Source organism: Aureococcus anophagefferens (assembly GCF_000186865.1).
Source record: "Aureococcus anophagefferens unplaced genomic scaffold AURANscaffold_2, whole genome shotgun sequence".
Lineage (NCBI taxonomy): Eukaryota > Pelagophyceae > Pelagomonadales > Pelagomonadaceae > Aureococcus > Aureococcus anophagefferens.
Window position 1 is genome coordinate 3,085,928 of NW_008705562.1, and position 27,836 is coordinate 3,113,763.

At 73.2% G+C, this 27,836-nt stretch overlaps 4 protein-coding genes across 4 annotated transcripts; 2 read left to right on the top strand and 2 right to left on the bottom strand.

Annotated features, from left to right (window-relative positions):
• Positions 1-19: 19 nt before the first annotated feature.
• Positions 20-9,594, bottom strand: AURANDRAFT_61438 (hypothetical protein; the record flags this gene model as incomplete). The annotated part of the gene is made up of 9 exons (XM_009035014.1): positions 20-301; positions 452-515; positions 2,324-2,460; positions 3,226-3,678; positions 4,197-4,535; positions 4,645-4,965; positions 5,607-8,262; positions 8,484-8,635; positions 8,728-9,594. The coding sequence occupies 9 exons, from the start codon at positions 9,592-9,594 to the stop codon at positions 20-22; spliced, it is 5,271 nt and encodes a 1,756-aa protein (XP_009033262.1).
• Positions 9,595-11,760: 2,166 nt separating this feature from the next.
• AURANDRAFT_6449 (hypothetical protein) lies at positions 11,761-12,276 on the bottom strand (the record flags this gene model as incomplete). Its single annotated transcript, XM_009034621.1, has 1 exon — positions 11,761-12,276. A coding segment is annotated over one exon (516 nt), but the record flags the coding sequence as incomplete, so codon positions are not given.
• Positions 12,277-20,085: 7,809 nt separating this feature from the next.
• Positions 20,086-21,495, top strand: AURANDRAFT_19604 (hypothetical protein; the record flags this gene model as incomplete). Its single annotated transcript, XM_009034950.1, has 2 exons — positions 20,086-20,649; positions 20,749-21,495. The coding sequence occupies 2 exons, from the start codon at positions 20,086-20,088 to the stop codon at positions 21,493-21,495; spliced, it is 1,311 nt and encodes a 436-aa protein (XP_009033198.1).
• Positions 21,496-26,219: 4,724 nt separating this feature from the next.
• Positions 26,220-27,578, top strand: AMT7 (putative ammonium transporter; the record flags this gene model as incomplete). Its single annotated transcript, XM_009034951.1, has 1 exon — positions 26,220-27,578. The coding sequence occupies one exon, from the start codon at positions 26,220-26,222 to the stop codon at positions 27,576-27,578; it is 1,359 nt and encodes a 452-aa protein (XP_009033199.1).
• Positions 27,579-27,836: the final 258 nt, after the last annotated feature.

Genomic DNA, 27,836 nt, shown 5'->3' on the forward strand with positions numbered 1-27,836 from the left:
TCCGGCCGACGACCACGCCCTACCCGAGCCGCGCGCCGTCGACCGCCGCGCCGTCGACGGTCCGGCCGTCGTCCGGCGAGCCGTCGCGGGCGCCGTCGACGGCCGAGCCGTCGGCGTCGCCGACGACGCTCACGCGGTCCTCGCCCGTGGACGTCGGCAGCGACGACGACGGCGACGACGACGGCGCCGTCGACGGCGACGACGCGGCCGTCGCTCCGACGCCGTCCCCGACGGCGGCCGTCGTCGCGCCGACGGCGGCGCCCGCGCCCGCGCCGACGTTCCTCGCGAGCGACTGGGACCTCTACGCGCTCGCGAACTGCTCGGACCCGACGGCGGCGCCGTCCGTCTTCCCGTCGCCCGCGCCGTCGCCGGGCCCCACGACGGCCGCGCCGTCGCTCCGCCCCACGACGAGCGCGCCTTCTCTGTGCCCCTCGCTCCACCCGACGCTGACCGTGCCGGATCCGACGCTCGCGCCAGTGTCGAGCGACAGGAGTGTTTTTTCGCGTGAATTTCGCCTGAAGATGTGAAGAAATCCGACCCCGTCGCACTTGGTAGGCTCGCGCCCACGCCCGCGCCGAGCCTCGTGCCGACGTACACGCAGCCGCCCTCGCGCGCGCCGTCGACTTCGTCACCGTCGTTCGGGGACCCCGCGTGCCTGCCGCACCCGCTCGAGCTCAACTTCTCCGCCGCTACGGTCGCGCGAGACGGCAACGCGACGGTGTTCCAGGGCGCGGGGCGCTGGGACGATGTGTCCGTGGACGTCGCCGTCGCCGCCGCGGACGGCTCGGAAGTCGCCGCCGGCGTCGTCGACGCCTTCGCCATTATCGACGTCCCCAAGGGCGGAAGCCAGGCGTTGACGCTCAGCTTCTCGTCGGGCGGCGTGCCCCTCGCGGTGGGCTCGTTGTACCTCACGTTCGTCGACGTCGACGCGTCGACGGCGGTCTCCGAGGTCGTCTGCGTCGACGGCGCCGACGCCGTCGTCGCCGTCGGCGCCGCGGTCGACGCGACCGCGTCCGCTTTCGCCTGCGACGGGGGCCCGGGCGCGTCGACGTCGTTCGCGTCGACGGCGCAGGGCTTCGACTGCGACGACCCGTCGGACCCCTACGACCTCGACGGCGCCGTCGCCTGCGCGGGCTGCTTCGACGGGTCGGCCTGCGGCGCCCTCGGCGACCTCTTCCCCGTCGTGCCGCGCGACCGGAGCGCCATGGTCGCCTTCGTGACGCCGCGGAGCTCCGTCGACGTCGCGCTGTCGGCGCCGTGCCCGTCCTGCAGCGCCGCCGAGCGCTCCGCGACGCGCGCCTTCCGCGTCGCCGGCGGCTCGTCGCTCTCGGGCTGCGCGCCGTCCGCGGCGCCGACGACGTCGACGGCGCCGCCCTCCGGTGGGCCGACGCCGTCGCCGTCGACGCTGCCCCCGTCGTCGTCCGCGCCCTCCCTCCGACCGTCGCCGCTCCCGACGGCCGCGCCGACGCCCGAGTGCCCGGCGGGCGCGTGCCTCTACGCCGTCGTCGTCGACGCGGACGCGTTCGAGGACGCGGGCGTCGCCATGAGCCTCTGGGTCGACCACTACCTCGACGGCGCGCCGACGCCCAGGGGCGAGGCGCTCGTCGACGTCGCCGTGCCGGCGACGGACACGACCCACGTCTGCCTCGCGGACGGCTGCTTCACGGCGCGCTTCGACTTCTCGCGAAAAACTCCAGCGGGCCTCGCCTTCGAGGTCCGCTCGTCGGGCCGCGACCTCGTGCAGAAGCTCAAGGCCGCGAACGCGTCGACGATCCAGCGCTACTACTTTTGCGTCGAGAGCTGCCAGGTCGAGGCCTACCCGACGGCCGCGCCGACCTACACCGCGGCGCCGTCGCGCGCGCCGTCCGCGTCGCCGACGACGGCGCCGCCGTCGTCGCGTCCGTCCTTCGCGCCGTCGCCCGCGCCGTCGCCCGCGCCGCTGCCCGCGCCGACGGTGCCGCCGTCGCCGTCGCCGTCCTTTTTGCCGACGCCCTACCCGTCGCCGGAATGCGCCCCGCCGTCGAACACGTTCGCGGCGGAGTTCCTGCCGTCCGGCGCGGCCTGGGCCAACGTCACGGCGTCCGTCTACGTCGGCTCCTGGGACGACGAGCGCGACGAGGCCGCGAACCCGCTCATCACGCGGCTCTCGCACCCGTTCCCCAACGTCGACTATTTGTGCATCGTGTCCGGGTGCTACACGCTCGTCTTCGAGATCGACGGCGCCGCCGAGGGCCTGTCGTTCACGATCTCGTCGGAGAGCGACTTCGAGCACATCAGCCTCGACGGGACCCAAGGCACGGAGGTGACGGCGATCGGCACGAACCTCCTCGCGCTCTGCGCCGACGGCCCCATCTTCGACCACTCGCCGTCGTCCGCGCCGACGGTCACCACACCGCCGTCGTTCGCGCCGATCCCCCGGGCGACGTTCCCGCCGCTCCCCGCGCCGTCGCCGCCGCCGACCTACGACCCGACGCGCGCGCCGACGGCCGAGGTCCCGCCGCCGCCGACGGCGCCGCCGTCCGCGGCGCCGACGCTCGCCGCGGACTGCCGCAACGTCGTCCGCCTGAACTTCGCGGGCGCGGACGTCGCCCTGAGCAACCTCGACGGGTCGAACCCCTTCTTCCCCGCGGAGCTCCGGCTCGCGAACGTCGGTATACGCGCGAACGGCCGGCCCTTCGACGTCGTCGTCGCCGTCGAGGGTTCCTACGGCGGCGTCGGCGGCGTCGACGGCGACTTCCTGACGCTGACGGTGGACCGGGGCGCGTCGACGACGTTCGCCGTGCGCTTCGAGGATTCGGCCACGGGCAACCCCGCGGACGTGCACCCGCTCTACGTGACGCTCGTCGACGTCGACGGCCTCGGCGACGTCTCCGAGGCCGCGTGCCTCGAGGCCGCGGACTTCGACGGCTACGTCTTAGGCGACGACGTCGCCGCGACGTCGACGAAGACGACGTGCGACGGCCTCGCCGCGGGCGCGTCGACGACGTTCGCGTCGACGGCCGACGGCTACGGCTGCGACGACCCGTCGGACGCCTTCGACCTGGGGGTCGTCACCTGCGAGGCCTGCTACGGCGTCGATGCCTGCGCGTCGTCCCAGGCGGCGGGCTTCCCCGTGGACCAAGCCGCGCGCGCGGTCATGTGGGCCTTCACCGCGCCGCGGTCGTCCTTCGACGTCGTCCTCTCGGCGCCCTGCCCGGGCTGCGCGGCCTCGTCGGCGACGCGGACGTTCAAGCTCGCCGGCGCGTCGTCGCTGGCGCCCTGCCTCTCCGGGCCGTCGGCCGCGCCGTCGGGGGGACCGGCGCCCGCGCCCTCGTCGTCTCCCGTCGTCGCGCCGACGCCGCGGCCCACGCCCGCGCCGACGGCCACACCCGGCGACCCGACCGCGGCCCCGATCTTGCCGTCCCCGCGCCCGTCGTCGGCGGCGCCGTCGGCGCACCCCGCGCCGGCGCCCACGGACGTTCCGTCGCTCGCGCCGACGCCCGCGCCGACGGCGCTGCCCGCGCCGGGCCCCTCGACGCCCCCGACGCCGGCGCCGTCGCTGGCCTGCGACGCGTGCCGCGTGTCGCTCCGCTTCTCGCCCGACGCGGACGCGTGGGCCGGCGTCGCCGCGACGCTCGAGACCGCCGCCGGCGAGGCCGTCTTCGCCGTCGACGGCGACCGCGCGGACCTGCTCTGGACCTGCGTCGACGCCGACGGCTGCTACTCGTTCTTCTTCGAGGCCGACGAGCCCGCGCCGGGCAGCGCGCTCATCCTCGAGTCGTCCGAGGGCGTCACGTTTGCCGTCCTCGGCGACGGGACGTCGGACCGCTACGACTTCTGCATGGACGGCTGCGCCTTCGACCACGCGCCGACGCCCGCGCCGTCGGCGGTTCCGTCGCCCGCGCCGTCGGACTACTGGGCGACCTGCCAGGACGCGGCCTACGAGATCCACGTCGCCGGGCGCGTCTCCGGGAACAATCTCGGCGGAATCGGGCCCGACGGCGGCGACCCGGTGCTGCGGTATGCTTCCGTGACCGAGAAGGACGGGCGTGACGTCGACCTCGTCGTGAGCGTCGCCGAGGGTTACGACTACGCCGCCGCCGACAATTTCGCTACTTACCATGCCATGTGAAGCGGGATGGTAGTCTCATGTCCCGGCACTAGTGCCCGGCGGCCGGACCACGGTTGTGGCACTCGCCGAGCCGGAAGCCCCGGACGTAGAGCGCGAGATGCGGGACGCTGCACTCCGCGAGGTCGTCGTCGTGGGCGGCGCAGAAGTCGTAGACGGCCTTGGAGTCGCCATAGTTCGGCTGGGTGTCGGAGTAGACGCCGTCCCAATACTCGCCGGCGCTCGTCATCGAGGTCGAGCTCCCGACGAGGTCGTCGAGCGCGCCGTCGCCGAAGACGGCGCAGACGCGCCTCGCGCCCGACGGCGCTTCGAAGGCCTCGAGGCAGGCCAGGAGCGCCTGCGCGTACATCGTGCCGCCGACGGCGTTCGCGCGGTAGTCGCGGTGCAGCTCGAGGAGGGCGTCCTCGACGCCGCGCAGCGCGTCGCGCTTGCGGACGCGCGACCACGCGGCGCGCGCGACGCGGAGCGACGCGCCGGGCGCGAGCCGCGCCGCGACGTCCGCGACGAACGCGTTGACGCCGTGGACCAAGGCACACGCCCGTCACGGTGTGCGTCTCCTTGAGGTCGTAGGCGATCCACTGGTCGGTCGTCTGCCTGGCGTACCAGCCCCCGTCCTCATCGTACTCACCGTCGAGCGTGTTCCTGCAGTTGTACTCATCTGCGTACTGCGACGAGACCGAGCACGCGTCCGCGTCCGGGAGCAGCTCGCAGCACCTGGCTCGGCTCGCCAAGGAACCCCCCTGGGGGATAAGCGGGGGGAGGAACTCGCACTGATCCGAGACGCCCTCGGCGAAGAGCGCGGCGCGGAAGCCGACGATGAGGGCGATCATGGCGCTCATGGTGGCGATCTTCATGGCCTGGGAAGATGCGAGGGGGGTCGCCGAGACGCCCGGGCGGCGACCGAGCGCGCGAAACCGAGGCCCCCGGCGCTCCGACCTTTTCGGCGGGCGACGGCGTTCGGCGCTCGCCCCGGGCCCCGAGACGTTCGGTCGATGGGTACTCCCGGAGCGTTTGGGACTTCGGAGGGGGGGGGCGGGGCTCGAGCGCGTCCAGAGGCGCCGCGGCGCGCGACGTCTAGAGTTTCGATTATGGCTTGAATTTTGTGACGACCGCCTACCCGCGCCCACCTTGGGCCCGGGCGGGCGCGGGCACTGGGGGGGGGCACTAAAGCCGCCGCGGCACCGGACCCCGGGGTCGCTCCTCTTGAGGGGCCGGGATCGTCCCTGTTGCAGGGGCACCAGACGTCCCTGGCGCGGAGCTTGGCTCCTGACGCGGCCCGCGGAGATGAATCTCGCCGCATCGGACGATCGGCTGACGCCCGGTGCGCACCGGTGCGCCGGCCTGCCCTGGTGCGGTCGAGCCGCTGCTTATGCATCGACTTCTCGTTCTCGAGGCTCCCGGCGCTTGCCTCGATCCCTCCCCCCCCGGAAAAAAGAAGCCCCCCCCCCCCCCTTCACTTGAGTCCCCCGGCGACGTGGCCGTCCCAGGGCCGGGAGACGTTGTTGAGCGCGTAGGCGGACTCGTCGACGCCGATGTGCGCGAGCGTGACGCGGGGCAGGTAGGCGACGCGGAGGCCGGCGTCGCGCGCCTTGAGGGAGAAGGACCGCTCGAACTCGGCGTCGTCCGGGTCGAAGACCGGCGCCTCGCCGAGGACGTCGAAAAAGGCGCAGGCGAGCGCGCGGAGGTCCCAGAGCGCCGGGTTCAGCGTGAAGCCCGGCCAGTACGTGAACGCGTGGCCGGGCTCGACGGTGCCGAAGTCGTGGAGCCGGTAGGCCACGCCGCCCGGCGTGGCCCGGGGCCAGCCCGCGGCGCCGACCGCGTCGCACCCGTCCCGCGCCGCGTAGGCGCACGCCCGGCTCGACTGGTCGTTGAGGAGCACCTGGACGAGGGGCTCGGCCGCGGCCTCGAGCACGGCGAGGGCGTCGCCCACAACGTCGCGCGGTGCCGCGCCGTCGACCGCGAGCCAGTCGTCCTCGAGGTAGAGGAGGTACGGCGTCTCGACGACGCGGAGGAGCGCGTTCATGCTCCGCGCGTGGCCCTTGTGCGCGGGGCTCTTGTAGAGAAAGTCGAAGGCCGGGAACGCCGCGGCCATGGCCGCGCGGTCCTCCGGCGACGACGCGTCGTCGACGACGACGACGCGGCAGACCGCGCCGTGGCGCGCGACGTCGCCGACGGCGAGCGCGCGCGCGAGGCCGCGCATCGTCGCCTCGAAGTGGCGGCGGCGCTTGCAGGTCGTGACGCCGATCGTCACGTTGCAGCCCCGCGGCGCGCCGGGCGGCGGCGGCGGCGCGCCCCAGCCCCGGCGCGCGCCGGCGCCGCCGCGCGCGCACCGGCCCGCGCCCGCGGCGGCCTCGGGCCCGCGGCGCCTCGCGGCCGCGACGGCGTCGCGCGCGAAGCGCGCCGCGAGCCAGGGCGCGCCGCCGTGGCCCGGGAAGCGGCGCTTGAGCTCCGCGGCGACCTGGTCGACCGCGCCGTCGTCGAGGCCCCGGCGGAGCGCGAACCACGCGGCCGCCTGGTGGAGGTCGTCGCCCTCGCGGACGTCGACGGCCGCCGCGGCGCCGCCGGGGAGGGAGAAGGGCGCGGCGCCGAGGGACCGGGACCCGCCGCCGTTGGCGCCGTGCTGGAGCAGCGCCGCGAGCCAGCGCCGCTTCACGTCCTCGGCGCCGATGTGGTCGCCGAGCGATTCCGCGACGGCCGCGGGGTCCTCGCCGTCGCGCACGGCGACGAGGTAGTGGGTCTCGACGCCCGTCTTGGGGTCCGGGTGGTTGAGCTTGACGGCGTAGGCGCAGCGGGACACGTCCGGCGCCGCGACGGCCCCGCCCGGCGCGAGCTCCCACCCGAAGTCCCGCGGCGCGTAGCCCGGGGCGCCGGCGGCGGCGAGGGCCTCGCGCGCGAAGATCGCGCGGCGGCCGGGGCCCGCCGGCCGCGGCGCCGCCGCGACGTGCGCGAGGAACGCCTCCCACTCGCGCGTGACGCCGTCGTTCTCGTAGAGGACGCCGCGGCGCTCGAGGATCCGCGCGCGGATTTGCGCGGAGTCGAATTTCGCGACGCGCACCGCGGCGGCGACGAAGGCCTCGGGCGTCTGCGTCACGCAGGCGGGGCAGGGGTCGCCCATGAGCTCGTACATGCCGCGCGTGAGCTGCAGCACGGACGTCCGCGGCTCGAGGAGCACGATCGGCGTGCCCGTGGACAGGATCTCGAGCGACGACCGGCCGCCGCCGACGGGGAAGGGGTCGAGGACGACGTCCGCGAGCTGCGCGAGCTTGACGAACTCGCGGAAGTCGAGGCGCCGGAAGAAGACGACGCGCGCGCGGACGTCCTCGGGGATGGACCGCGCCCACCGGTCCGCGAGCGCGGCCGTCCACTCGCCGAGCTGCGCCTCGGGCATGGCGACGAGCGCGTCGCCGTCCTCTCGTAAAACGCCGGCGATGAGGGCGTCGAAGTCCGGGTGGAGCTTGTAGAGCGTCTGGGGCACGAGGTAGAGCCTCCGCCGCGGCGCGGCGATGACGTCCGCGATCTCCAGGTCCGGGTCCGGGTCCACGGGCCAAGGGAAGCGCGTCGTCAGGCCCTCCATGAGCCAGAGCGTCTCGCTGTAGTCGTCCTGGCCGCCGGCGGCGTCGCCCCGGGCCTCGAAGAGCTCCGACGACACGAAGTAGTCGACGCCGCCGGCGGCGCCGGCCGCGCCCGCGGCCTCGCCGTCGGACCGCGCGACGCCCGACGTGACGGCGTGGCCCCAGAAGAGCGCGCTGCGCCGCGCGAGGCGCGCAAAGGTCAGGAAGTAGGTCATCGTGTTCATGCCGACCTCGCAGAACACGAGCACGTCGAGCTCGAGCGCCGCGACGGCGCGCCGCGCGGCGTCGAGCGAGCCCGCGGGGACGCGCGCGTAGACGTCGGCGGCGCCCCGGAGCTTCGCCGTGAGCTCGTCCTCGGGCTCGCCGGCGACGTGGAGCACGGCGACGGTGAACCGGGACCGGTCGAGCGTCTCGACGACGCCCGCGGTCAGCAGGCCGACGCTGTGCGTGAAGAAGAAGGCCGACAGGAAGCCGACGCGGAGCTTGCCCGGCGCCCGCGGCGCGTCGAGGAAGGGCGCGCGCCAGGCGAGGTCGCTTCGCGCGCCGCGCCAGTAGACGCGCGCGAGGAGCCGCCGCGGCGGCCTGGGCAGGAAACGGGTGATTCAACGTCGCGTCAACGTGAGTGTTCCGCGCGCGCGCGTTCCATAAAAAGCATCCACGCTTCGAGACCGCTCCGAGAGATGATCGCTCGTCCTAAAATCAGCCGAAACGAGTGGAAAACGGCCGAGATCGGAGCCTTTGAAATCGGGAATTTCGCGCCCTTTTCCTGCTCTGGCGGCGGCAGGTCCGCGTAGCCGACGTACTCGAGGTAGTAGCCCAGCGCCCCGGAGCCCGTGCTGTGGAGCGGGTCCACGATGCGCAGCGTCGGCGCGCGCAGGAGCCGCCGCAGGGCCTCCGTGTAGGCGACCCAGACGCGGTCCATGTGGTCGCCGTCGTCGTAGATGTGCGGCAGGACCTACCGAGGGGACCGCGCGGTCGGGAGGCGACGACGACGGAAAAAGCCGGCGCGCCGGGGGGACGCGCGGACGTGGCGAGCTGGAGGCGCACGCTGTCCGCGTGGTCGCGGCCCTCGCCGCCCGGCGCGAGCGCGATCGCGAGCGCCTCCTCGTAGAGCGCGCGCGCTCCCGAGATGTTGCCGCGGTAGCCCTCGTGGTGCGCGAGGGACGCGACGGGCTGGAAGACGCCGACGCCGAGGTCCCGCGCTTTGCGCCAGAGGTCGACGGCGCCGGAGACGTTGCCGAGCCTCTGCTCGATGAGCGCGACGTTGTGGAGCATGGGCACCGAGTTCGGGTCGAGCTCGAGGCCCCGGCGGCCCGCGGCGAGCGCGCCGCCGAGGTCGCCGACGTCCCGGAGCTGGATGGCGTAGTTGCCCGCGGCCTGCACCGACGTCGGGTCCCGCGCGAGGGCCTCGCGGAGCACGGCGACGGCGGCCGCGTGGTCGTCGACCGCGTCGAGCGCGAGCGCGTAGTCGTTGAGCAGGCCCAGGCGCCCGAGGCAGGGCCCGGCGCAGCCGTCGGCGGCGGCGGGCGACGCGAGCGCCGCCGCGTAGGCGCCGCGGGCCGCCGCGGCGTCGCCGAGGTCGTAGTGGCGGAGCCGCGCGAGCGCCGCCGCCGCGTGGCCGTGGGCCGCGTCGCGCGCGAGGCACGCCTCGAAGGCCGCCGCGGCGTCGGTCTTGCGGCCGAGGCTCGCGAGCACGACGCCGCGCGTGTGCTCCGCGTGCGCGGCGCGGCTCGCCGCGCAGGCGCCGCCGGCGCAGAGGCCGCAGGCCGCCTCGGCGGCCGCGAGGGCGGACGCGAAATCGCCGCGCTCGTGCGCGGCCGCCGCCGCGGCGAGGCGCTCCCGGGCGGCCTCGTCCTCGCCGCTGCACAGCGCGGGCAGCGCCAGGAGCCACAGCGCGACCGCGAGGCAGCCCATCGCGGCGCTCCACGGCAGCGTGCTTTTTGACAGCACCTTGAGGGATCAACTCACCTGTCACGATCCATATATATATGCGTGAGTTGTGCGTGCCGGTTCCCCCGCCGTACGGAAATTAAATGGCTGTCGTCGCGCGAGCGGTGCAGAGGGAAGCATTGACACGGGAATGAGTGGCTCAGCTCGCGCGAGCGCGCCCGAAGGGCGCGCTCTCGCCGCGCCGCAGGCAAGCCCCCCCGGCAGGGGCAAGATGCCGTAGGCGTCTTGTTATATATAGGCGTGATCCCCGCAGCCCCGACCATGGTGCGCGACGAGGAGGTGCGCAACGACCCCTACAGCATCGAGCAGCGGAACACGGACCAGAAGTACGAGGGCCTCGCGACGCAGATCATCGCCGCGCACGGGAGCATCGGCAAGAACCTGCGGCGCAAGGACAAGACGCTCATCACGATCACGAAGCGGCGGAGCACGTTCCAGGACTCGATCACGCGCTGGAACCAGGTGCTGAGCGACCACCTGGGCCTCGCGCACAAGCTCGAGCGGGACGTGCCCGGCCAGGACGCGCGCCAGAGCCGGAACCGGACGCTCAACGACCACGGCCTCCGCATCGCCGGGACCAAGGCCGAGGCCGCGGACCTCTACGGCGAGATCCGCCCGGAGCACTTCCACATGCCGACCTGCGCCAAGGCCAACGGCGGCGCGAAGAACAAGCTCACGAAGGAGGGCTTCAAGGCCTCGGGCGACTCCAAGTTCCAGCCGCGCGAGCTCTCCATGTACCGCAAGCTCTTCCAGGAGATCATCGACTGCACGCAGGACCAGGTCACGGGCCTGAGCGACAAGGCGTCGCAGGAGCGGGAGGCGCCACCGCCCGAGGAGGGCGCCGAGGGCGGCGACCGGGCCCCGGGCCGCGCGCGCGAGAAGCGCGGCGCGCTGCAGCGCGGCACGTCGTCCAAGTTCTTCGGCGACCTCGTCATGGAGGGCGCCGAGGGCGAGGGCGCCGCGTCCGACGAGCTCGACGCCGAGGGCCACGTCGTCATCAGCGGCCACATGAAGGAGGAGGACCTGCCCACGGGGCCCCAGAAGGAGTTCCAGGAGAACTCGCTCCACCGCGCGGACTTCGAGGCCTACCTGCGGACGCGCGTGTCCGTCGGCGAGCGCGACGGCCGCCGCGCCTCGGAGCTGCTCGGGGGCTGGCGCCCGGCGAAGATCAAGCGCATGCTCGGCAACACCTACGCGCACATCAAGCTCGACGACGGCTCCATCGTCACGCACGTGCACAAGCTCCAGATCCGCAAGCGGACGCGGAGCCTGAGCACGGTGCACGCGGCGCTCAAGGACAAGGTGGAGGACGACAAGGTCGTCCAGCACAAGGGGTCCCTGTACAAGGACCACAGCGCGCCCTTCCGGTCCGAGGACCCCGTCGACGTCTGCGTCGACGGGACGCTCCCGCTCGTCTGGGGCCGCGTGCGCCACGGCGTGGCGACGATGCGCGGCGAGTTCATGACCTTCAACGACTTCATCGAGATGCAGATCAAGTACTGCAAGGCGCTCACGGCCCACACGCGCATCGTCCTCAGCGGCATGGACGAGGACTACTTCGTCTCGCACTACCCGTGGTGGGAGCCGCTCCTCAAGACGGTCCTCAAGAAGCGGCCCGGCGGCGGCGACACGTTCGGCTGCGCCGCGCCGACCTGCGGCTTCGGCGTCTAACTAGTCCGCGCCGGGGTAGCAGGGCCCGCTCCAGGCGACGCGCGCGAACGCGGGGCGCGCGCGGTCATCGCGGCGGCGCCACGCGCGCGCGAGCGCGGACCCGATGAGGGAGTGGGCCGTCGCCGAGAGGGCGCCGGGCAGCGCCGCCGCCGGGGGCAGGCCCGCGGAGCCCGCGAGGACGACGGCGAGCGCGGAGTTCTGCATGCCCGTCTCGATGGACACGGTCCGCCGCGCGGCGGCGGGCAGCCCCGCGAGCGCCGCGGCGCGGTAGCCCAGCGCGAAGCCCAGGGCGTGGAGCGTGACGACGGCGCCGCATAGCCGGAGGAGCAGGGGCGCCGGTAGGGGCGCCGCGGCGGACGCGGCGACGACGGAGCCGCAGATGAGCGCGACGAGGACGACGGCCGCGGGCGCGAGCGCGGGCTCGGCGGCGTCGCAGGCCTCCGGGAAGGACCGGCGCAGGAGGAGCCCGCCGAGGACGGGCAGCAGCACGACCTTGAGCGTCGACGCCGCGAGCGCGGAACGGCACACGGCCGCCTTCGCGCCGACGCACAGGCTCGCGAGCGCGGGCGTCAGGGCCGCCGCGGCCAGCGTCGACGCCGTGGTCATGGAGATGCTCAGGGGCACGTCGGCGCGCGCGATGAGGCTCACGAGGTTCGACGCCGTGCCGCCGGGGCAGCACCCGACGAGGCAGACGCCCGCGGCGAGCGCGGGCGGCAGCCCCCAGAGCCGCGACGACGCGACCGACGCGGCGGGCATGATGCCGAACTGCGCGCAAAAGCCCACGAGCACCGCGGACGGCCGAGCGGCGACGCGCGCGAAGTCGGCGGTCGTGAGGGTCGTGCCCATGGCGAGCATGATGAGCGCCAGCGCGGCCGTGACGAGGTCCGGGCCCATCCAGCCGAAGACCGCGGGCCCGACGGGCGTGCCGCCGACCAAAGCCGCGCCGGCGACCCAGGCGGGAAACGCGTCCGTGATGGACGCGCTGAGGTCCGCGGTCCTCGCGGCGCGGAGCGCGAGCGGCGACGTGCGCTGCAGCGGCGACGTGCGGAGCGCGAGCGGCGACGTCGGTTGCAGCGGCGCGCGGAGCCGATGGCGCGGCGGCGCGCGGAACGCGGCGCACCCGCGCAGCGATGCGATCACAAGTAATACGTAGTGGCGCATCGGGCGGCGGTGCAGGCCTGCACTTTTCTCTTTTGTCGGCTACGGTAGGCGCGAGAGCGCGAGCGTGCGACAGAGCTCAGCGCTGCGAGTGCAAGCATCAACCTGCACTGATCGAGCAGACTACTACTAGCGGTTTGCTCGCGCCGCAAACGATGATCATTCCCGACTCCGTTTAGGGCTGCCCTCGCTCTTAACGATGCGCATGCTCGCGCTGCTGTCCCTCGGCGCGGTCGCCGACGACTGCGCCCACGAGTCCGTCAACTTCCGGCTGCTCCTGGGCGACGAGACGGGTTTCATGCGCTACCCGGCCTTCTGGGAGATGGCGCCGGCGTCGGACGTCGCCGAGGACCGCGACGGCTTCGGCGCGGTCGCCGCCGGCGACGACGGCATCGCCGCGTCGGGCAACGTGACGCTCGACGCCGGCACGGACTCGCCGCTCCCGCCCATCTGCGCGGCGCCGGGCGAGTACCACCTCACGGTGTCGCGGCCCGCGGCGTCCTGCGGCGCGGCCGTGGACGTCGTGAGCTGCGTCGTGCCCACGTCGCTGCCGACGCCGGGCCCGTCGCCCCTGCCCACGGCCGCGCCGACGCCCGCGCCGCAGACGCGCGCGCCGTCGCCGCGGCCGACGGCGACGCGCGCGCCGACGCCGCGGCCGAGCCCGACGCCGACGCCGCGGCCGTCGCGGCCGCCGACGCCGGCGCCGACGCCGGCGCCGTCGACGGCGCCGCCGTCGGCGACGCCGACGGCCCGGTGCCTGCGGGACGCGCTCGTCGAGGAGGGCACGTGCACGTCCGCGGGCTGCGCGGTCACGAACGTGCTGAACATCCCCGGCTACGACGCGTCGCGGTGCCTCGTCGAGGAGGCGCGCCTGACGGCGACCTTCGGGGGCGACCTCGACGGCGACGCGTCGACGACCCTGGCCGTCGCCGCGAGCCTCGGGGCTCTGGAGGGCGCGCCCGCCGTCGGCGCCTGCGCGGGCTTCGCCGGCGGCGACGCGTGCGCGGGCGCGCTCCAGGGCTGCGCGGCGACGACGGACGTCGACGTGTCGCCGTCCCTCGAGGACTCGTCGACGCTCGTCGTCTCCGCCGCGAGCTCCGCGGCCGTCGACGACTGCGGCGCGGGCCGGCCGGCCTTCCGCGTCCGCGCGGCGCTCAACTACACGATCTGCTGCAACGCGCCGTCGGCGCCGCCGACGCCCGCGCCGTCGCGCGTCCCCTCGACGCCGCCGTCGCCCGCGCCGTCCGCGCGGCCGTCGCCCGCGCCGTCGACGGGGCCGTCCCGGTCGCCGACGCGGCGCCCGACGGGCCCGACGCCGCGGCCGACGGCGGCGCCGACGACCGCCGCGCCGACGAGGGCGCCGACGACGGCGCCGACGCGCGCGCCCGTCGCGCCGACGCGCGCGCCGTCCGCCGCGCCCTCGGCGGCGCCGAGCTACGCGCCGACGGCCGCGCCGACGGCCGAGCCGAGCTTCCTGCCGACGCGCGCGCCCTCGGAGCTGCCCACCGTCGGGCCCTCGGCGCCGCCGAGCCCCGCGCCGACGGCCGGGCCCTCGCGGTCGCCGACGGCGCCGCCGACGTCCGCGCCGACGAGCGCGCCCTCGGCGCTCCCGTCGTCGCCGCCGACGGCGCCGCCCACGTCCGTCCCCACGGCCGCGCCCTCCGGCGCGCCGTCGCGGTCGCCGAGCCCCGCGCCGTCGCGCGCGCCGACGCCCGCCGTCGTGGAGCCCACGGCCGCGCCCGCGCCCGCGCCCAGCGCCGCCCCGACGACCGCCGCGCCGTCGCTCCCGCCGACGCCCGGCGGCACGCCGACGCCGAGCCGCGCGCCCTACCCGAACCCGACGGCGTCGGACCCCTGCGTCGAGTACGACGCCGAGGAGATCGCCATGTGCTCGAGCTTCGCGTGCCAGACCATCAACAACTTCGTCATCGCCGGCTACGACGCGAGCCGCTGCGTCGTCCAGTCGGCCCTGCTCACGGTGTCCATCAGCGGCGACTTCGAGGGGGGCTTCGACCTCTACGACGACGAGGGGCTCTCGGGCGAGACGTCCGACGTCGCCGAGGCGGCCATCCTCTACCTCGACGACGTCGAGTACGCGACGTCGGACCCGTGCACGACGTCGGCGGAGTGCCTCGACGCGACGGGCGCGACGAACCTCAACGACTTCCGCGCGCCCGGCTACGAGACGTGCCCCCAGTTCGAAAACATCGACGTCACCGCGGCGTTCAACGACGACGGCGAGGTCGAGGTGACCACGGAGGGCACGGCGTCCGTCGACGCCTGCCAGAGCTTCACGAAGGGCCGCCTCGTCGCGACCTACTGCTGCTACAACCCGACGCCGAGCCCGACGCCGAGCCCGACGCCCGGCCCGACGACGGCGCCGTCGCCGCGGCCGACGCCGAAGCCGACGCCCGTCCCCACGCCGGCCCCGTCGACGGCCGCGCCGTCGACGGCGACCCTCGCGCCCGTGGGGCCGACGCTCGCGCCGACGTCGTCGGTCCCGTCCGCGGCGCCCACGGGCGCGCCCGTCGGGCCGACGACGACGCCGACGCCCGCGCCGACGCCGCGGCCGTCCCTCTCGCCGACCCCGCGGCCGTCGCCCGCGCCGTCGCGCAGGCCCACGCGCATGCCGTCGCCCGAGCCGACGGCGCCGCCCTCGACGACGGCGCCCACGGCCGGGTGCGTGGACACGTTCCGCGTCGTCGTCCGCGAGGACGACCTCGGCTGCGCGCTCTGGACCCGGGCGCCGACGCCGTCGACGCCGAAGAAGCGCGCCGTGGACTGGATCGAGCGGAGGCGCAACTACATGATCCTCGTGTGGATCCTCGTCGCGCTGCTCGCGTGCCTCGCGCTCTGCTGCGTCCTCGCGGTCTACGTCGCCTACGAGAAGCCCAAGGAGGCGCCGCCCCCGCCCCCGCCGAAGAAGAAGCGGCTCCGGAGCCGCATCGCGCCGCCGCCGTCGAGCTCGTCGAGCTCCGACGACGACGACGACGCGGCCGCGACGCCGCCGCGGCGCCGGCCGCCGCGGCGCCGCGAGCCCGACGACTCGGACTCGGACCTGCGGACGCCGGACTACGCGCCCTTCGTCGTCGACCACACGGCGCGCCGCACGGGCCCGCGCACGCGGAGCCTCTTCGACGACGCGCCGCCGCCGCTGCCGCCCTTCTCGCGGGGCCGCCGCGACGTCGTCTCGCGCGACGCCCGCGGCGCCATGCTCGACGCGCCGTCGACGGCGCCGCGGCCGCCGCGCGCGCCCTGGCGCGACCCCGAGCGCGGCTCGCGCCGGACCTCGCGCCGCCGCCACCCGCGGCGCTTCGGCGGGCCCGCGAACCGCGCGTCGTCGGACTCCGAGTCGGACTCGGACGCGAAGCCCCGGGCGGCCTACTCGCCCATCGCCCGCGACCGCGCGGACTTCTTCCGGTAAGCATGTATGAGGAGCCGGTGCATCGCGACATGCGACGAGTCCTTCAACGAGTAACGAAATAAACGTCAACGATATGCGCGTCAGTTTTGAGGCACCATGAAGGCCGAAGATTTGCATCGCGACGTGCTGCCCCACATTCGCAATGGTTCCGGGATCGCAGTGATGGCCGGCGGCTTCTGCGGGGCCGTGCGGGCCTGCGTCGGCAGCGGCTGCAGCCTGCAGGCCGACGAGGCCAAGGACGTGACCTACGGCGGCGAGGTGCGCGAGGTGTCCATGCTGCCGCCGGAGCCGGCGCCCGTCGCCGTGCCCGTCGTCGACGGCGACGACGACGGCAGCGTCGTCACGGCCGAGGCGAGCGCCGAGGAGCGGCGGCCCTCGAAGGACGCGCCGGCGCCGGCGGAGGAGCGCAAGGAGGAGCCCGCGGAGGACTCGGACGACGGCTCCGACGGCGGCGGCGGCGGCGGCGGCGGCGACGGCGACGCCGAGGCGGCGGCGGCGTCCGCGGAGTCGTCGCCGGAGACGCCCCAGCGCGTGAAGAAGAACCTGTCGAAGATGGGCTTCAAGGTCTACTCCGACGACGGGAGCGAGGGCGGCAGCAGCCCGCGGCCGAGCCTCGAGGGCCCGGGCGTCGCGCTGACCGAGTCCGCGCGGCGGCGCCTGTCGTCCATGTCGTCCATCGGCGAGGACGAGGAGGCGCACGAGGGCTACGCGCGGCACGCGCCGGCGGAGCTCGAGGGCCTCGGCGACGGCGCGGCGGCGCGGCGGCGCAGCAGCCTCGACGCCAAGGTCGCGAGCGCGCTCGCGCTCCGCGGCTCCGGCGGCTCCGGGTCCGCCATGGCCGCCGCCGCCGAGGGCGCGGCGATGACGGCGGACAACGAGCGGCGCCTCTCCGCCGCGGCGCCCGACGCCGAGCGGCGCCTCTCCGCGGGCCAGCTCCTCCTCCGGGACCCGTCGCGGCTCCGGCCGCGTCACCGTCGACGAGGACCTCTACGCGTCCTTCAACGCCCAGGCCTGCGCGGCGACGCGGCGCCACAGCCACGCCGTCGGCCTCGGGTCGACCATCGACGACTTCGGCGACGAGTACGACGCGGCGCGGCGCGACAGCGCGCGGTCCATCGAGCGGTTCCCGAGCGACCTGAGCGACGGGTCCGCGGCGCCCGTCGCCGAGATCCCGCCCTACGTCGCGCCGCCCGCCCGCGCTCCGAAGCTCGCGCCGCCGAGGCGCCGGGGCAGCGAGACGAAGCCCCTCATGGAGCGGCGGAGCGTGCGCCTCGCGGAGCCGCCCGGCGCCGACGCGCCGTCCGCGCCGACGTCGCGCGAGTCGTCGGGCGACGAGTGCGAGCGGAACACGCTCGCGAACATGCGCGCCAACAGCATCTACGGCATGACGCCCATCGGCAACCTCATGAAGCCGGACCGGCGGCGGAGCTCGCTCAAGCGGAAGCCCGCGGAGAGGGACCGGTCGCCCGAGGTGTCGCCGACGGTCCTGAGCCGCGACGCGCTCCAGCGGCACCACAGCGACATGGGCGTCGTGGGGGGCGTCATGAACGGCGACCGCCACGGGTCCGTGCCCTACATCCGGAGCAGCCTGAGCCGCCTCCTCGCGCGCGTGAGCATCCGCCAGTCCAAGGTCGAGGCGCCCCCGGAGGTGACGCCCAGGGCGGCGGCGCCGCGGGCGGCCCACCGCCACAGCTCCCCGGACCAGCTCCCCATGCTGCCCAAGGACCGGCGCGGGTCCGCGGCCCTGGACAAGGGCCTCATCATGATCCGCGCGCGCGTCTTCAGCCTCGGCCAGATCAAGATGGAGGAGCAGACCTTCACCTGCGGCTTCGACCTCCACGTCAAGTGGAGCGAGCAGGAGCCCGGCGACGTCGAGTGGGCCCAGAAGTTCCTCCGGGGCCGCATCGACCTCGAGGACCGGGCCGCGCCGCGGGGCTTGCGGTGGGAGCCCCTCGTGCGGTTCCCGAACGCGGTCACGGTGACGGAGCCCGACAAGGACCTGCGGCTCTACGACGTGAACCCGGAGAAGAAGTACATCACGCGGCGCTCCGTCATCCACGGCACGTTCAAGTGCCTCTACGACCTGTCGTCCTTCCCCTTCGACGTGCAGCAGCTCCGCATCGACGTGCAGCTCGGCCGCGAGATCCACACGTGCGCGGAGCTGCGGCTCCCGACGTACCGCATCGGCCACTGGCGCGGCGCGCCGAACGTGCTCATGCACCAGATCGACAGCGAGTTCGACTACCGGCCCATGCGCTACGTCGTCTGGACGTCGCAGATCCTCGAGACGCCGACGGTGCACTCGCGCTACTCCTTCGTCATCCCGGCGCAGCGGCGGTCCTACTTCTACCTCTGCAACTGGGTGCTCATCGTGCTCATGGTCCAGACCATGGCCTTCTCCGTGTTCCGCTTCTCGCCGAAGGAGCTCGAGACGCGCATCGGCACGACGGCGACGCTGTTCCTCGTCCTCGTGCAGTTCAAGCTCCAGATCACGGACAAGGCGCCGGCCCTGAGCTACCTCACGCTCTTCGACAAGTACCTGATCACGGCGGCCGTGTCCATCTTCGCGATCTTCATCGGGTCGGTCCTCCTCGCGCCCGTCGCGAGCATACTCCACGTCGGCGAGGACGCGCTCGACGCCTACCTCCAGGTCGCCATCGGCGCGACCTGGGTCTTCCAGCACTACTCCTTCATCGGCTCCGCGCGCCACGCGAAGCGGCACCAGCGGAGCCGCATCGCCGCCATGGGCAAGATCGACGACTCCATGGTCGAGCTCCTCCGGCGGACGAAGATCGACGTCAACGACGACGGCACGGTCAAGGACGAGGAGCGCTACAAGAAACTCATCAACAACTAGCGCGCGATGCGCGCGCCGCCCCCCCTGTGACCCCTCGATCTCGAGCCGGCGAAGCCGGCCTCGCTAAGGTGCCCTCTGTCGACGAGCTAGCTCCCGTCGAGACGCCGCCTTCTTAGAGCATGACCGTCTTCGGCGGCGACGGGTTCCGGGCGGCCGCGGCCGCGGGCGGCGGCGCCGGGCCGGGCGGCGCCGGCGGCATCGCCGGCGCGGCCGCGGCCGCGGGCGCGACGGCGGGGGGGCTCGGCGACTTCGCCGCGGGCGGCGGGGGCGCGGGCGGCTTCGCCGCGGGCGTCAGCGCCGGCGGCGCGGCGGGCGGCAAGGGCACGGCGAGCGTGACGTAGCCCTTGGCGATGTCGTTCTTGAAGTCGGCGCGCGACGCGCCGAGCGCGAGGAGCCCCTTGGCGGACGTCGCGGACTTGTAGCGCTCGTAGCGCGCGGCGGACTCGCCGCGCTTCGGGTTCGCGAAGGCGACCGTGAGCTTCGCGTCGTCGGCGATGAGCTTCGACACCTGCGCGGCCGTCGGCCCGGCCTTGGCCTTTTTTTTCGGCGCGGCGCCCGGCGCCGCGGGCTCCGACGACTTCTTCTTGCGCTTCTTCGGCGCCTTCTCCTTGGGCGCCGGCGCCTCGACGGTCGCGAGCTTCGCGGAGGACGACGCGAAGAAGCCCGCGTACTCCGTGGGCCTGGTCCGCGCGGCCGTGTCCCGCGTCTCGGCCGACTCGAAGACCTCGCTGTCGTCGATGAACGAGTCGTCGGACTCGTAGTACTCGAGGCCGCCCTCGTCGTCGCTGTCGCCGCCCAGGCCCGTCGCGAGCTCGCCGCCGCCGAAGAAGCGCTCGAGGCGCTCGACGACGTTGTAGCGGCCGCCGCGCGGCGCCGCCGCCGCGTTCGCCGCCGCCGCGCCGCCGGGCGCCGCGTCGTCGCCGGCGCCGAGGTCGACCTCGCCGGCCTCGTCCTCGGGCGACGAGTCCTCGTCGTCCTCCTCCTCCTTCTTCGCCTCGCTCTCCTTGGGCGCCGGGTCCACCTTGCGCCGCTTCTTGCCAAAGGCCTGCGGGAAGAGCTCGCTGAGCACGAACTCGTTGGGCCCGGACTTGTCGAGCGACAGGTTGAACGCGAAGCGCGTCGCCTTGGGGTGGGGGCGCTTCGTCTCCATGAGCGTTTGGTCGAGGCTATACGATGCGAGGGCACGAGCCCATCCTGCGCGCCAAACTCTTCGAGGAGGAGCCTGCTCGGCGAGTTGGCCGTGCAATCCACAAATCCTTGCACATGGTGTCCGGGGCAGCCGCTGCTCGCCGCCGCTCGTCGAGAAGCCATTCACGCCAGGATCTGAGCATTACACGCTCGCATTATGGGGAACATCGTCGTCGCGCCGCCCAACGAGTGCCACGTCATCGCGGGCTGCGGCGGCACGCGGTTCCTCATCGGCCAGGCGGGCTTCGCCTGGTGGTGCTGCAACAGCGTGCGCATCCTGTCGCTCCAGCTCATGCAGCTCGACGTGTCGAGCACGAACGTCGAGACGGGCGAGGGCGTCAAGCTCAACGTGCGCTCCGTCTGCCAGGTCAAGGTCGAGGCGTCGAAGATGATCAACGACAAGATGCAGATGAACATCGACAAGATAAAGCTCGCCGCGCAGCACTTTTTAGGCGAGAAGCTCCGCGCCGTCAAGGACAGCCTCACGTCGACCATGGAGGGCCACCAGCGCCAGGTGCTCGGCACGCTCACCGTCGAGAAGATCTACAAGGACCGCGAGGCCTTCGCGGCGACCGTCAAGGAGGGCGTCCTCGAGGACATGGCGAACATGGGCTTCGAGATCGTCTCCTACGTCGTCACGGACGTGTCCGACGAGAACGGCTACATGGACGCCCTCGGCATGACGCAGACGGCCAAGGTCAAGCGCGAGGCCGCCGAGGGCGTCGCGGCGCACGAGGCCGAGCAGCGGAAGATGGTCGCGGAGTGCGAGGCCGACGCGGACATGTCCGAGGCGAAGATGCGCGAGACGTCCCGCATCGAGGTCAACGCGCGCCGCACGGAGGCCGCCATCGCCATCAACGCGAAGACGCAGGAGGAGGCCGACTCGAAGAACGAGCTCGACCTCAAGGTCGCGGCGAACAAGCGCACGCTCGAGCTCAAGCAGGCCGAGATCAACGCCGAGGTCGGCCGCGCCGAGGAGCAGGCCCGCGCGGCGTCCATGATCGAGCGCGCGACCCAGGAGCAGAACGTCACGCGCGAGCGCACGCAGCAGCAGGTCGAGGAGGCGCAGGTCCTGCTCCAGGTCGCGGAGCAGCAGGCCCTCCAGGCCCAGGCCGAGTCCAAGGGCACGTCGCTCGCGGAGCTCGTCGTCCAGAAGAACCAGGCCGAGGGCATCCTCGTCGCCGCCAAGGCCGACGCCGAGGCGAAGCTCCTCTCCGCGGAGGCCCGCGCCAAGGAGATCGCCGCCATCGGCGAGGCCGAGGCCAAGACCATCGAGGCCAAGGGCCGCGCGGAGGCCCTCGTGCTCAAGGAGAAGAACCAGACCTACCAGTACATGGGCGAGGCGGGCATCACGTCCATCGTCATCGAGAAGCTCCCGGCCATCGCCGAGGCCATCGCCGCGCCCCTCGCCAAGACCGACAAGATGGTCTTCATCTCCCAGGACGACGCCACGGGCTCGAAAGTCACCAAGGACATCATCAAGACCATCGCCACGCTCCCCGACGCCGTCGAGGGCCTCACGGGCCTCGACCTCAAGAGCGCCATCGCCAAGGCCACGAAGCTCTAGGAGATTTCAAGAGCGCAGTTTTACTAAGACCAGTCCACCGTCAGGAGCAGCGCGGGCTCCGCGTCACCGGCGTCGAGGGTCTGTTCGGTGATGGTGCCGCCCCGCGCCGCCGCCGCGGCCACAAAGGCCGCGCGCGCGCCCTCGGCGCGGCCGGCGACGGGGTCCGCGATGAGCGCTCGAGGCGCCAGGCGCTCGCACGCGTCCGCGAGCGCCGCCATCGCCGCGCCGTCGTAGAGGATGTCCGACCCGAGCACGACGTCCGCGCGCGGCACGTCGACGGCGGCGAAGTCGCCCACGGCCGCGGACACGATCACGCCGGGCGCGCCCGCGGCGCCCGCGCTCAAGCCGTTGAGCGACGCCGTCGCCATCGCGCAGTGCAGGCACTCGGGCTCGCGGTCGACCAACGTCACCGCCGCGGCGCCCGCGCGCGCCGCCGCGAGGCCGACGACGCCGAGCCCCGCGCCGAGCTCGACGCAGCGGAGGCCCGCGACGCTCCGCGCGTCGCTCCGCAGGTGCGCCGCGAGCGCCCGCGCGCTGTCCCAGACGTCGCCCCAGCTCGGGTCCGGGTCCCGCGCGTCGCGGCCCGTCGCGACGTACCACTCCCAGAGCGCGTCGGCGTCCGGCGGCCGCACGAGGCCCTTGTCGAGGCCGTATTTGGACCCGTCGGCCTGGACCATGGGCGGCAAAACACGGTCGCCGTCGTGGAGGTGGAGCGGCGGCTGCTCTGCGGTCGTTGCGCGGCGAACGACGGTCGCGAGTGGTCGTCGATGCGATCGCTGCAGTGCGCGACAGAACGCGAGCATGCTGAGAGGTGCGAGGCGCATCGCAAGAGCTTACCCAGCTTCGCAAGTTAGCTGTCGCATCGCGAAGGCGAGAGGCAAACTTCGCGGCACGATGAATTCAACGTCGCCTCGGCGCGCATGGGCAGCCCAAGATGAGCGTCCTTGACGCGCCGCTCTGCCTCAAGCGCTGCACATATGCACTCACCATCTGCAACGCGCTCGCCGTCGCCGTATTCTTCGCGTCGCGCCACGCGCTGCGCATCTTCCTGCCCGAGGTCGCCGGCACGCAGGAGTGCGCCGGCGCGCGGGGCCGCGGCGGCGGCCCGCTCGTCGCCGTGAGCGGCTTCCACAAGAGCGGCATCTTCCTGTCGCGCAAGCTCGCCGGCGCCGCGTGCCTGCGCCTCGACGCGTGCTGCGCGTTCCATCCGCCGGACGCGACGCGCGCGCAGCTCGCGGCCTCGGCCGCGCGGCCCGAGGTGTCCGTCATGTTCCACTACCACCCGCTCCTCAACGAGTTCGCGGGACCGCGGCGCGTCGTCCTCTGGCGCGACCCGCGGTCGAAGCTGCTCAGTACGCTCGCGTACCACCGGCGCGGCGTCGAGCGCTGGGCCGTCGACGACGCCGCGCTGTCGCGGCGGGCCGTGGCCGAGGACCTCTGCGGCGCGCTCCAGCTCGGCGCGCGGGCCCCGGCGTCGTCGTCATTTTCGAAGAACTCCGTGGGTGACCCATCGCGTTTCTTTAGGCGCGCCTGCCGCCGGTTCCTGTCGACGGACGCCGCCGCGGAGCGGCGCGCGGGCGAGGCCGTGGCCGCGGCCGCGCGGCGCGCCCTCGCCGCGCGCCTGACGGAGGAGCCGCGCGCCCTCGCGGCCGTGCTCCGGTCGTCGACGGTCGCCGACGGCTGCGTCGTCGCGGGCGCCGTCGCGGCCTTCGACACGCTCGAGATGGCGCTCTTCGTCAACGCGACGAGGCGCGCGAGCGGCGCGCTGCTCCTGAAGCTCGACGACGTCGTCGCCGACTTCTCGGCGGCCGCGGACGCGCTCGTCGCCTTCTTCGGGAGCGCCGGCGGGCGCCTCGGGCGGCGCGCGCGCGCGGACGCGGCTGGGCTCCGGCGCAGCTTCCTCGCCTTCGACCTCCGCGGCGCGACGCTGGATGCCCACCAGTACCGGGCCTTCGACCGCGTAGTCACGCGCCACAGCTCGTCGCGGCGCTACGAGCGCGCCGCGGGGCGCGAGCTCCGCGCGCTCCTCTGCGGCCGCGGCGCGGACCGGGACCTCAGCGCGATCCTCGCGCCGGCCTTCGCGCTCCTCGGCGGGGACATGTGCGACGCGACTTAGGCGCACTCGGGCGGCGTGGCGAAGGCGTCGGCGGGGACCGCGCGCGAGTAGGCGCCGCGGGCGAAGAAGTCGTTGCGCACGACGGTCGCGCCGCCGTCCGCCGCGGCGTCGCGGCGCGCGAGCTCGTCCGTCGCCGTGACGAAGAAGGACACGTTGTCGGCCCGCCACTCCGTGCATGCGGTGCCGTCGACCTTCGCGGCGCCGGCCGACGTCGCGTCCGCCGGCACGTCGAGGAGCGTAAAAGGCAGCTCCTCGAGGGGGTTCGCGCTCTTCGTCGGCGCGGAATCGCAGGTCGTGCCCGTCCGGGGAGCCTTCGACACCGTGATGAGGTGGGTGCCGTTGAAGACAAGCTTGCCGAACTTGGGGTCGACGCGCGTCCAGGACTGCTTCTTGGCCGACACGCACATCGTGTAGTTATAGACGAGCTGCGGGACGATCGTGCCGTTCGACAGCGTCGTGTCGTACATGTCTGCGCAGAATTCCTGCGACGGCGTCGGCACCGCGTCCGCGGCGGCGAGCACCGCGTCCGCGGCGGCGAGCACCGCGTCCGCGGCGGCGAGCACCGACAGGGCGAGCAATTTGAGCATCATCATCGTGTGTGGGCAGCGATTTTGAGTGTCTCAAATCTTCAACAACCGACGAATTCTGTAAACACGATGGTCCGCCGTCTCATTCTGTAAAACACGATGGTCCGCCATCTCCTCGGCGCCGCAGCCCTCCTCGGCGCGGTCTACCTCGTGTTCATACCGCTGCACCGCGTGGTGCCCTGGGCCCTGCAGCTCGTGGTGAAGGCGCTCCCGGCGCTGCTGCTCGCGGCGGCCGTCTGGCGCGGCGGGAGGCTGCCCCGGCGGCGGCGCGTCGCCGCGGCGCTCGTCTTCTGCGCCGTGGGCGACGCGCTGCTCGCCTGCCCCGTGCTCGGCGCCGGCGCCTTCACGGGCGGCCTCGCCGCGTTCCTCGTCGGCCACCTCCACTTCATCGCGGCCTTTCTGCCCGAGCGCGACCGGGGCCTCTCCGCGGCCGCGACCGCGCGCCGCGTCGCGCCCTACGCGGCCGTCTTCGGCGGCATGTACGGGCTGCTCTACCCGAAGCTCGAGGGCGTCCTGGTGGGCGCCGTGGCGGCCTACGCGCTCGCGCTCACGTCCATGGCCGCGTCGACCGCGCTCCGCGGCGGCGCGGCGCCGGATTCGTACGCGAGCGGCGTCGTCGGCTCGTCATTCTTCCTCGCCACGGACGGCCTCCTGTCCATCTTCCACTTCCACGTCTTCGGCCCCGCGCCCTACCTCGCGCCCCAGTGGGCCGTCATGGCCACGTACTACGCGGCCATCGCGGGCCTCGCGCGGAGCCAGATGCCGCGCGACGACGCGCTCCAGGACGGCGCCTACGGTCGGCTCTCGCCGTCGGCTTAATATGTTAATTTCGAAACCGGGGATGTCTGCGAATTTGCGACCGCGCGGCGGGTCCTGGGGACCCCGCGCGTCGTTTTTGGTGTGCGCTGCGGGTCCTGGGGACCCCGCGCGTCTGCGCTGCGGGTCCTGGGGACCCCGCGCTTCAAATTGATCTCGCCGCCTCGCGAGGGAATGTGACGACGGCTCGTCGCCGCCGCCGTGTTGTAGAGAAAGCTTGCGTATTGATGCTTGGCTTGTGAATTGACGGTCTTGTGTTGTAGAGAAAGCGTGCAAATTCACGCTTGGCTTGTGAATTGATGGTCTTGTGTGGTAGAGAAAGCGTGCAAATTGATGCTTTGCTTGTGAATTGATGGTCTTGTGTTTTGAATTCCGCCGAGGGGTCCCCGGAGGGTTCGGCCGTCGGCTCGTAGGACGGCGGCCACGTCTCGGGCGTCGGTTCCAACGACGGCGCGAACGACGGCGTCGACGAGCTCGGATCGGGCGTCGGAAACGCCGATGGATCCGGCGTCGGGACCGACGAGCTGGGCTCGAGCGTCGGAACCGGCGACGGATCCGGCGTCGGGATCGACGAGCTCGGCGCGCTCGTCGGCCGAAACGTGTACGTCGGCGAACGCGACGGGGAACTTGTCGGCGTCAGCGACGGAGGAGACGACGGCGCCGGCGTTGGCGGCGTCGTTGGCGCGCTCGACGGCGCGCTCGTCGGCGGGACGCTCGGCGATACCGTTGGTAACTTCGAAGGCGGACTGGACGGCGCCGACGATGGGATGATCGTCGGTTCGGGCGTCTGGGCCCGGCAAAGGGCCAGGACGACCAGTCCCGCCCAGGCGCGCGTCATCATCGGACGGTCATGCTGCGTTGGGCACAGTGGGGCAGCCGCATCTCGCAACAAGTTCCCACTTAGCCCCACTTACATACGCTGCCCGCCAGGAAATGTGCTTCTTACGCCTTAAGTAGGTGCTCGAGCACTTTTATGGCAAAGCTGAACTTGTTGCCGGCACGTGATCGATAAGTTTCGCACAAGATCGGTACAATTTGGATGTTTTCGTCCGAGAGGGCCCTTTTTAGGAGCACTCTCAGCTGCCGTCGGCCCTGTTGGAACGCCAGCCCTGTCGAACGTCGACGCTTGGAACGCCAGCCCTTTTGGAACGTCCGACGTCACCATGTCGTCTCTCTCGGCCGAACAGCAGGAGGAGGTCGCCCAGATGATCGCCGACGCGTCTGCGAACTCCACGGCCGCGGCGGACACGCACTGGGTGCTCTACTGCGGCACGCTGGTCTTCCTCATGCAGGCGGGCTTCGCCATGCTCTGCGCGGGGTCCATCCGCGCGAAGAACGCGCAGAACATCCTGCTCAAGAACCTGCTGGACGCGTGCGTCGGGGCCATCTGGTTCTGGATGACGGGCTACGGCTTCGCCTACGGCGCGCGCACCGACAGCCAGTGGGGCAATTGGTTCATCGGCAACGACCTGTTCTTCCTCAACGGCCAGGGCTTCGTGACGAAGGACGCGTTCCACAACTGGTTCTTCCAGTTCGCCTTCGCCGCGACGGCTGCGACGATCGTCTCCGGCGCCGTCGCGGAGCGGTGCTCCATGGTCGCGTACGCGGGCTACAGCGCGTTCCTGACGGGCTTCGTCTACCCCGTCGTCGCCCACTGGATCTGGAGCGGCGACGGCTGGCTCAGCGCGTTCATCCACGACCCCATCTTCAACGTGGGCGTCGTCGACTTCGCGGGCTGCGGCGTCGTGCACATGGTCGGCGGCGCGGCCGCGGGCGTCGGCGCGTACATCCTGGGCCCGCGCCTCGGCCGCTTTGGCGGCGAGAACGCGGGGCCCATCAAGGGCCACTCCATGCCCCTCGTCGTCATCGGCACGTTCCTCCTCTGGGTCGGCTGGTACGGCTTCAACCCGGGGTCGACGCTCGTCATCGTCGACGCGGACGTCGTCGCCGCCAAGACGGCCGTGACGACGACGCTCGCGGCCGCGGCCGGGGGCGTGACGAACCTGTTCATCCACTACAAGCTCACGCACACCTACGACGTCGCCGAGATGTGCAACGGCATCCTCGCGGGCCTCGTGTCCATCACGTCCGCGTGCGCCGTCGTCGAGCCTTGGGCCGCGCTCGTCATCGGCTTCGTCGGCGCGTGGGTCTACACGGCGGGGTCCAAGATCCTCGTCGCCTACTATATCGACGACGCCGTCAACGCGACGCCGGTCCACTTCTTCGCCGGCGCGTGGGGCCTGCTCGCGCCCGCGTTCTTCGCGCGGCCCGAGAACATGCGCGCCGCCTACGGCAACCACTCGCGCGCGGGCCTCTTCTACACCGGCGACTTCTCCATGCTCGGCTGCCAGCTCCTCGCCCTCGTGAGCGTCACGGCCTGGGTCGTCGCGCTCATGGGGCCCTTCTTCCTCGCGATGAACCGGTTCGGCCTCTTCCGCGTCCCCGAGGACATGGAGATCGACGGCCTCGACAGCTCGAAACACGGCGGGTCCGCGTACGGCTTCGACCTCGAGGCCAAGGTCGTTCCCGCCGCGACCACCGCTCCCGCTCCCGCGGAGGTCTGATCGCGGACGAGGTCTGATCCCCGGCACACCTGCACATACGCCGGCGCCGTCCCTCGCGGGCGCCCGGGCGCGGCGCGGACCGAAATCCGCGGCGCTCCCCCGAGGCACCGCCATCGCGGGCTACACGCCCGCGAGCAATTAAGTCCAACGACCCCACTCGTGGAACCTAGACAACCTGCCCTCGATTCACGAGGCAATCTTAGGGGCGGCCTAGAACCGCGACCGCGGCAACCGCGTCACGGCGAGGCAGGCCGGCTG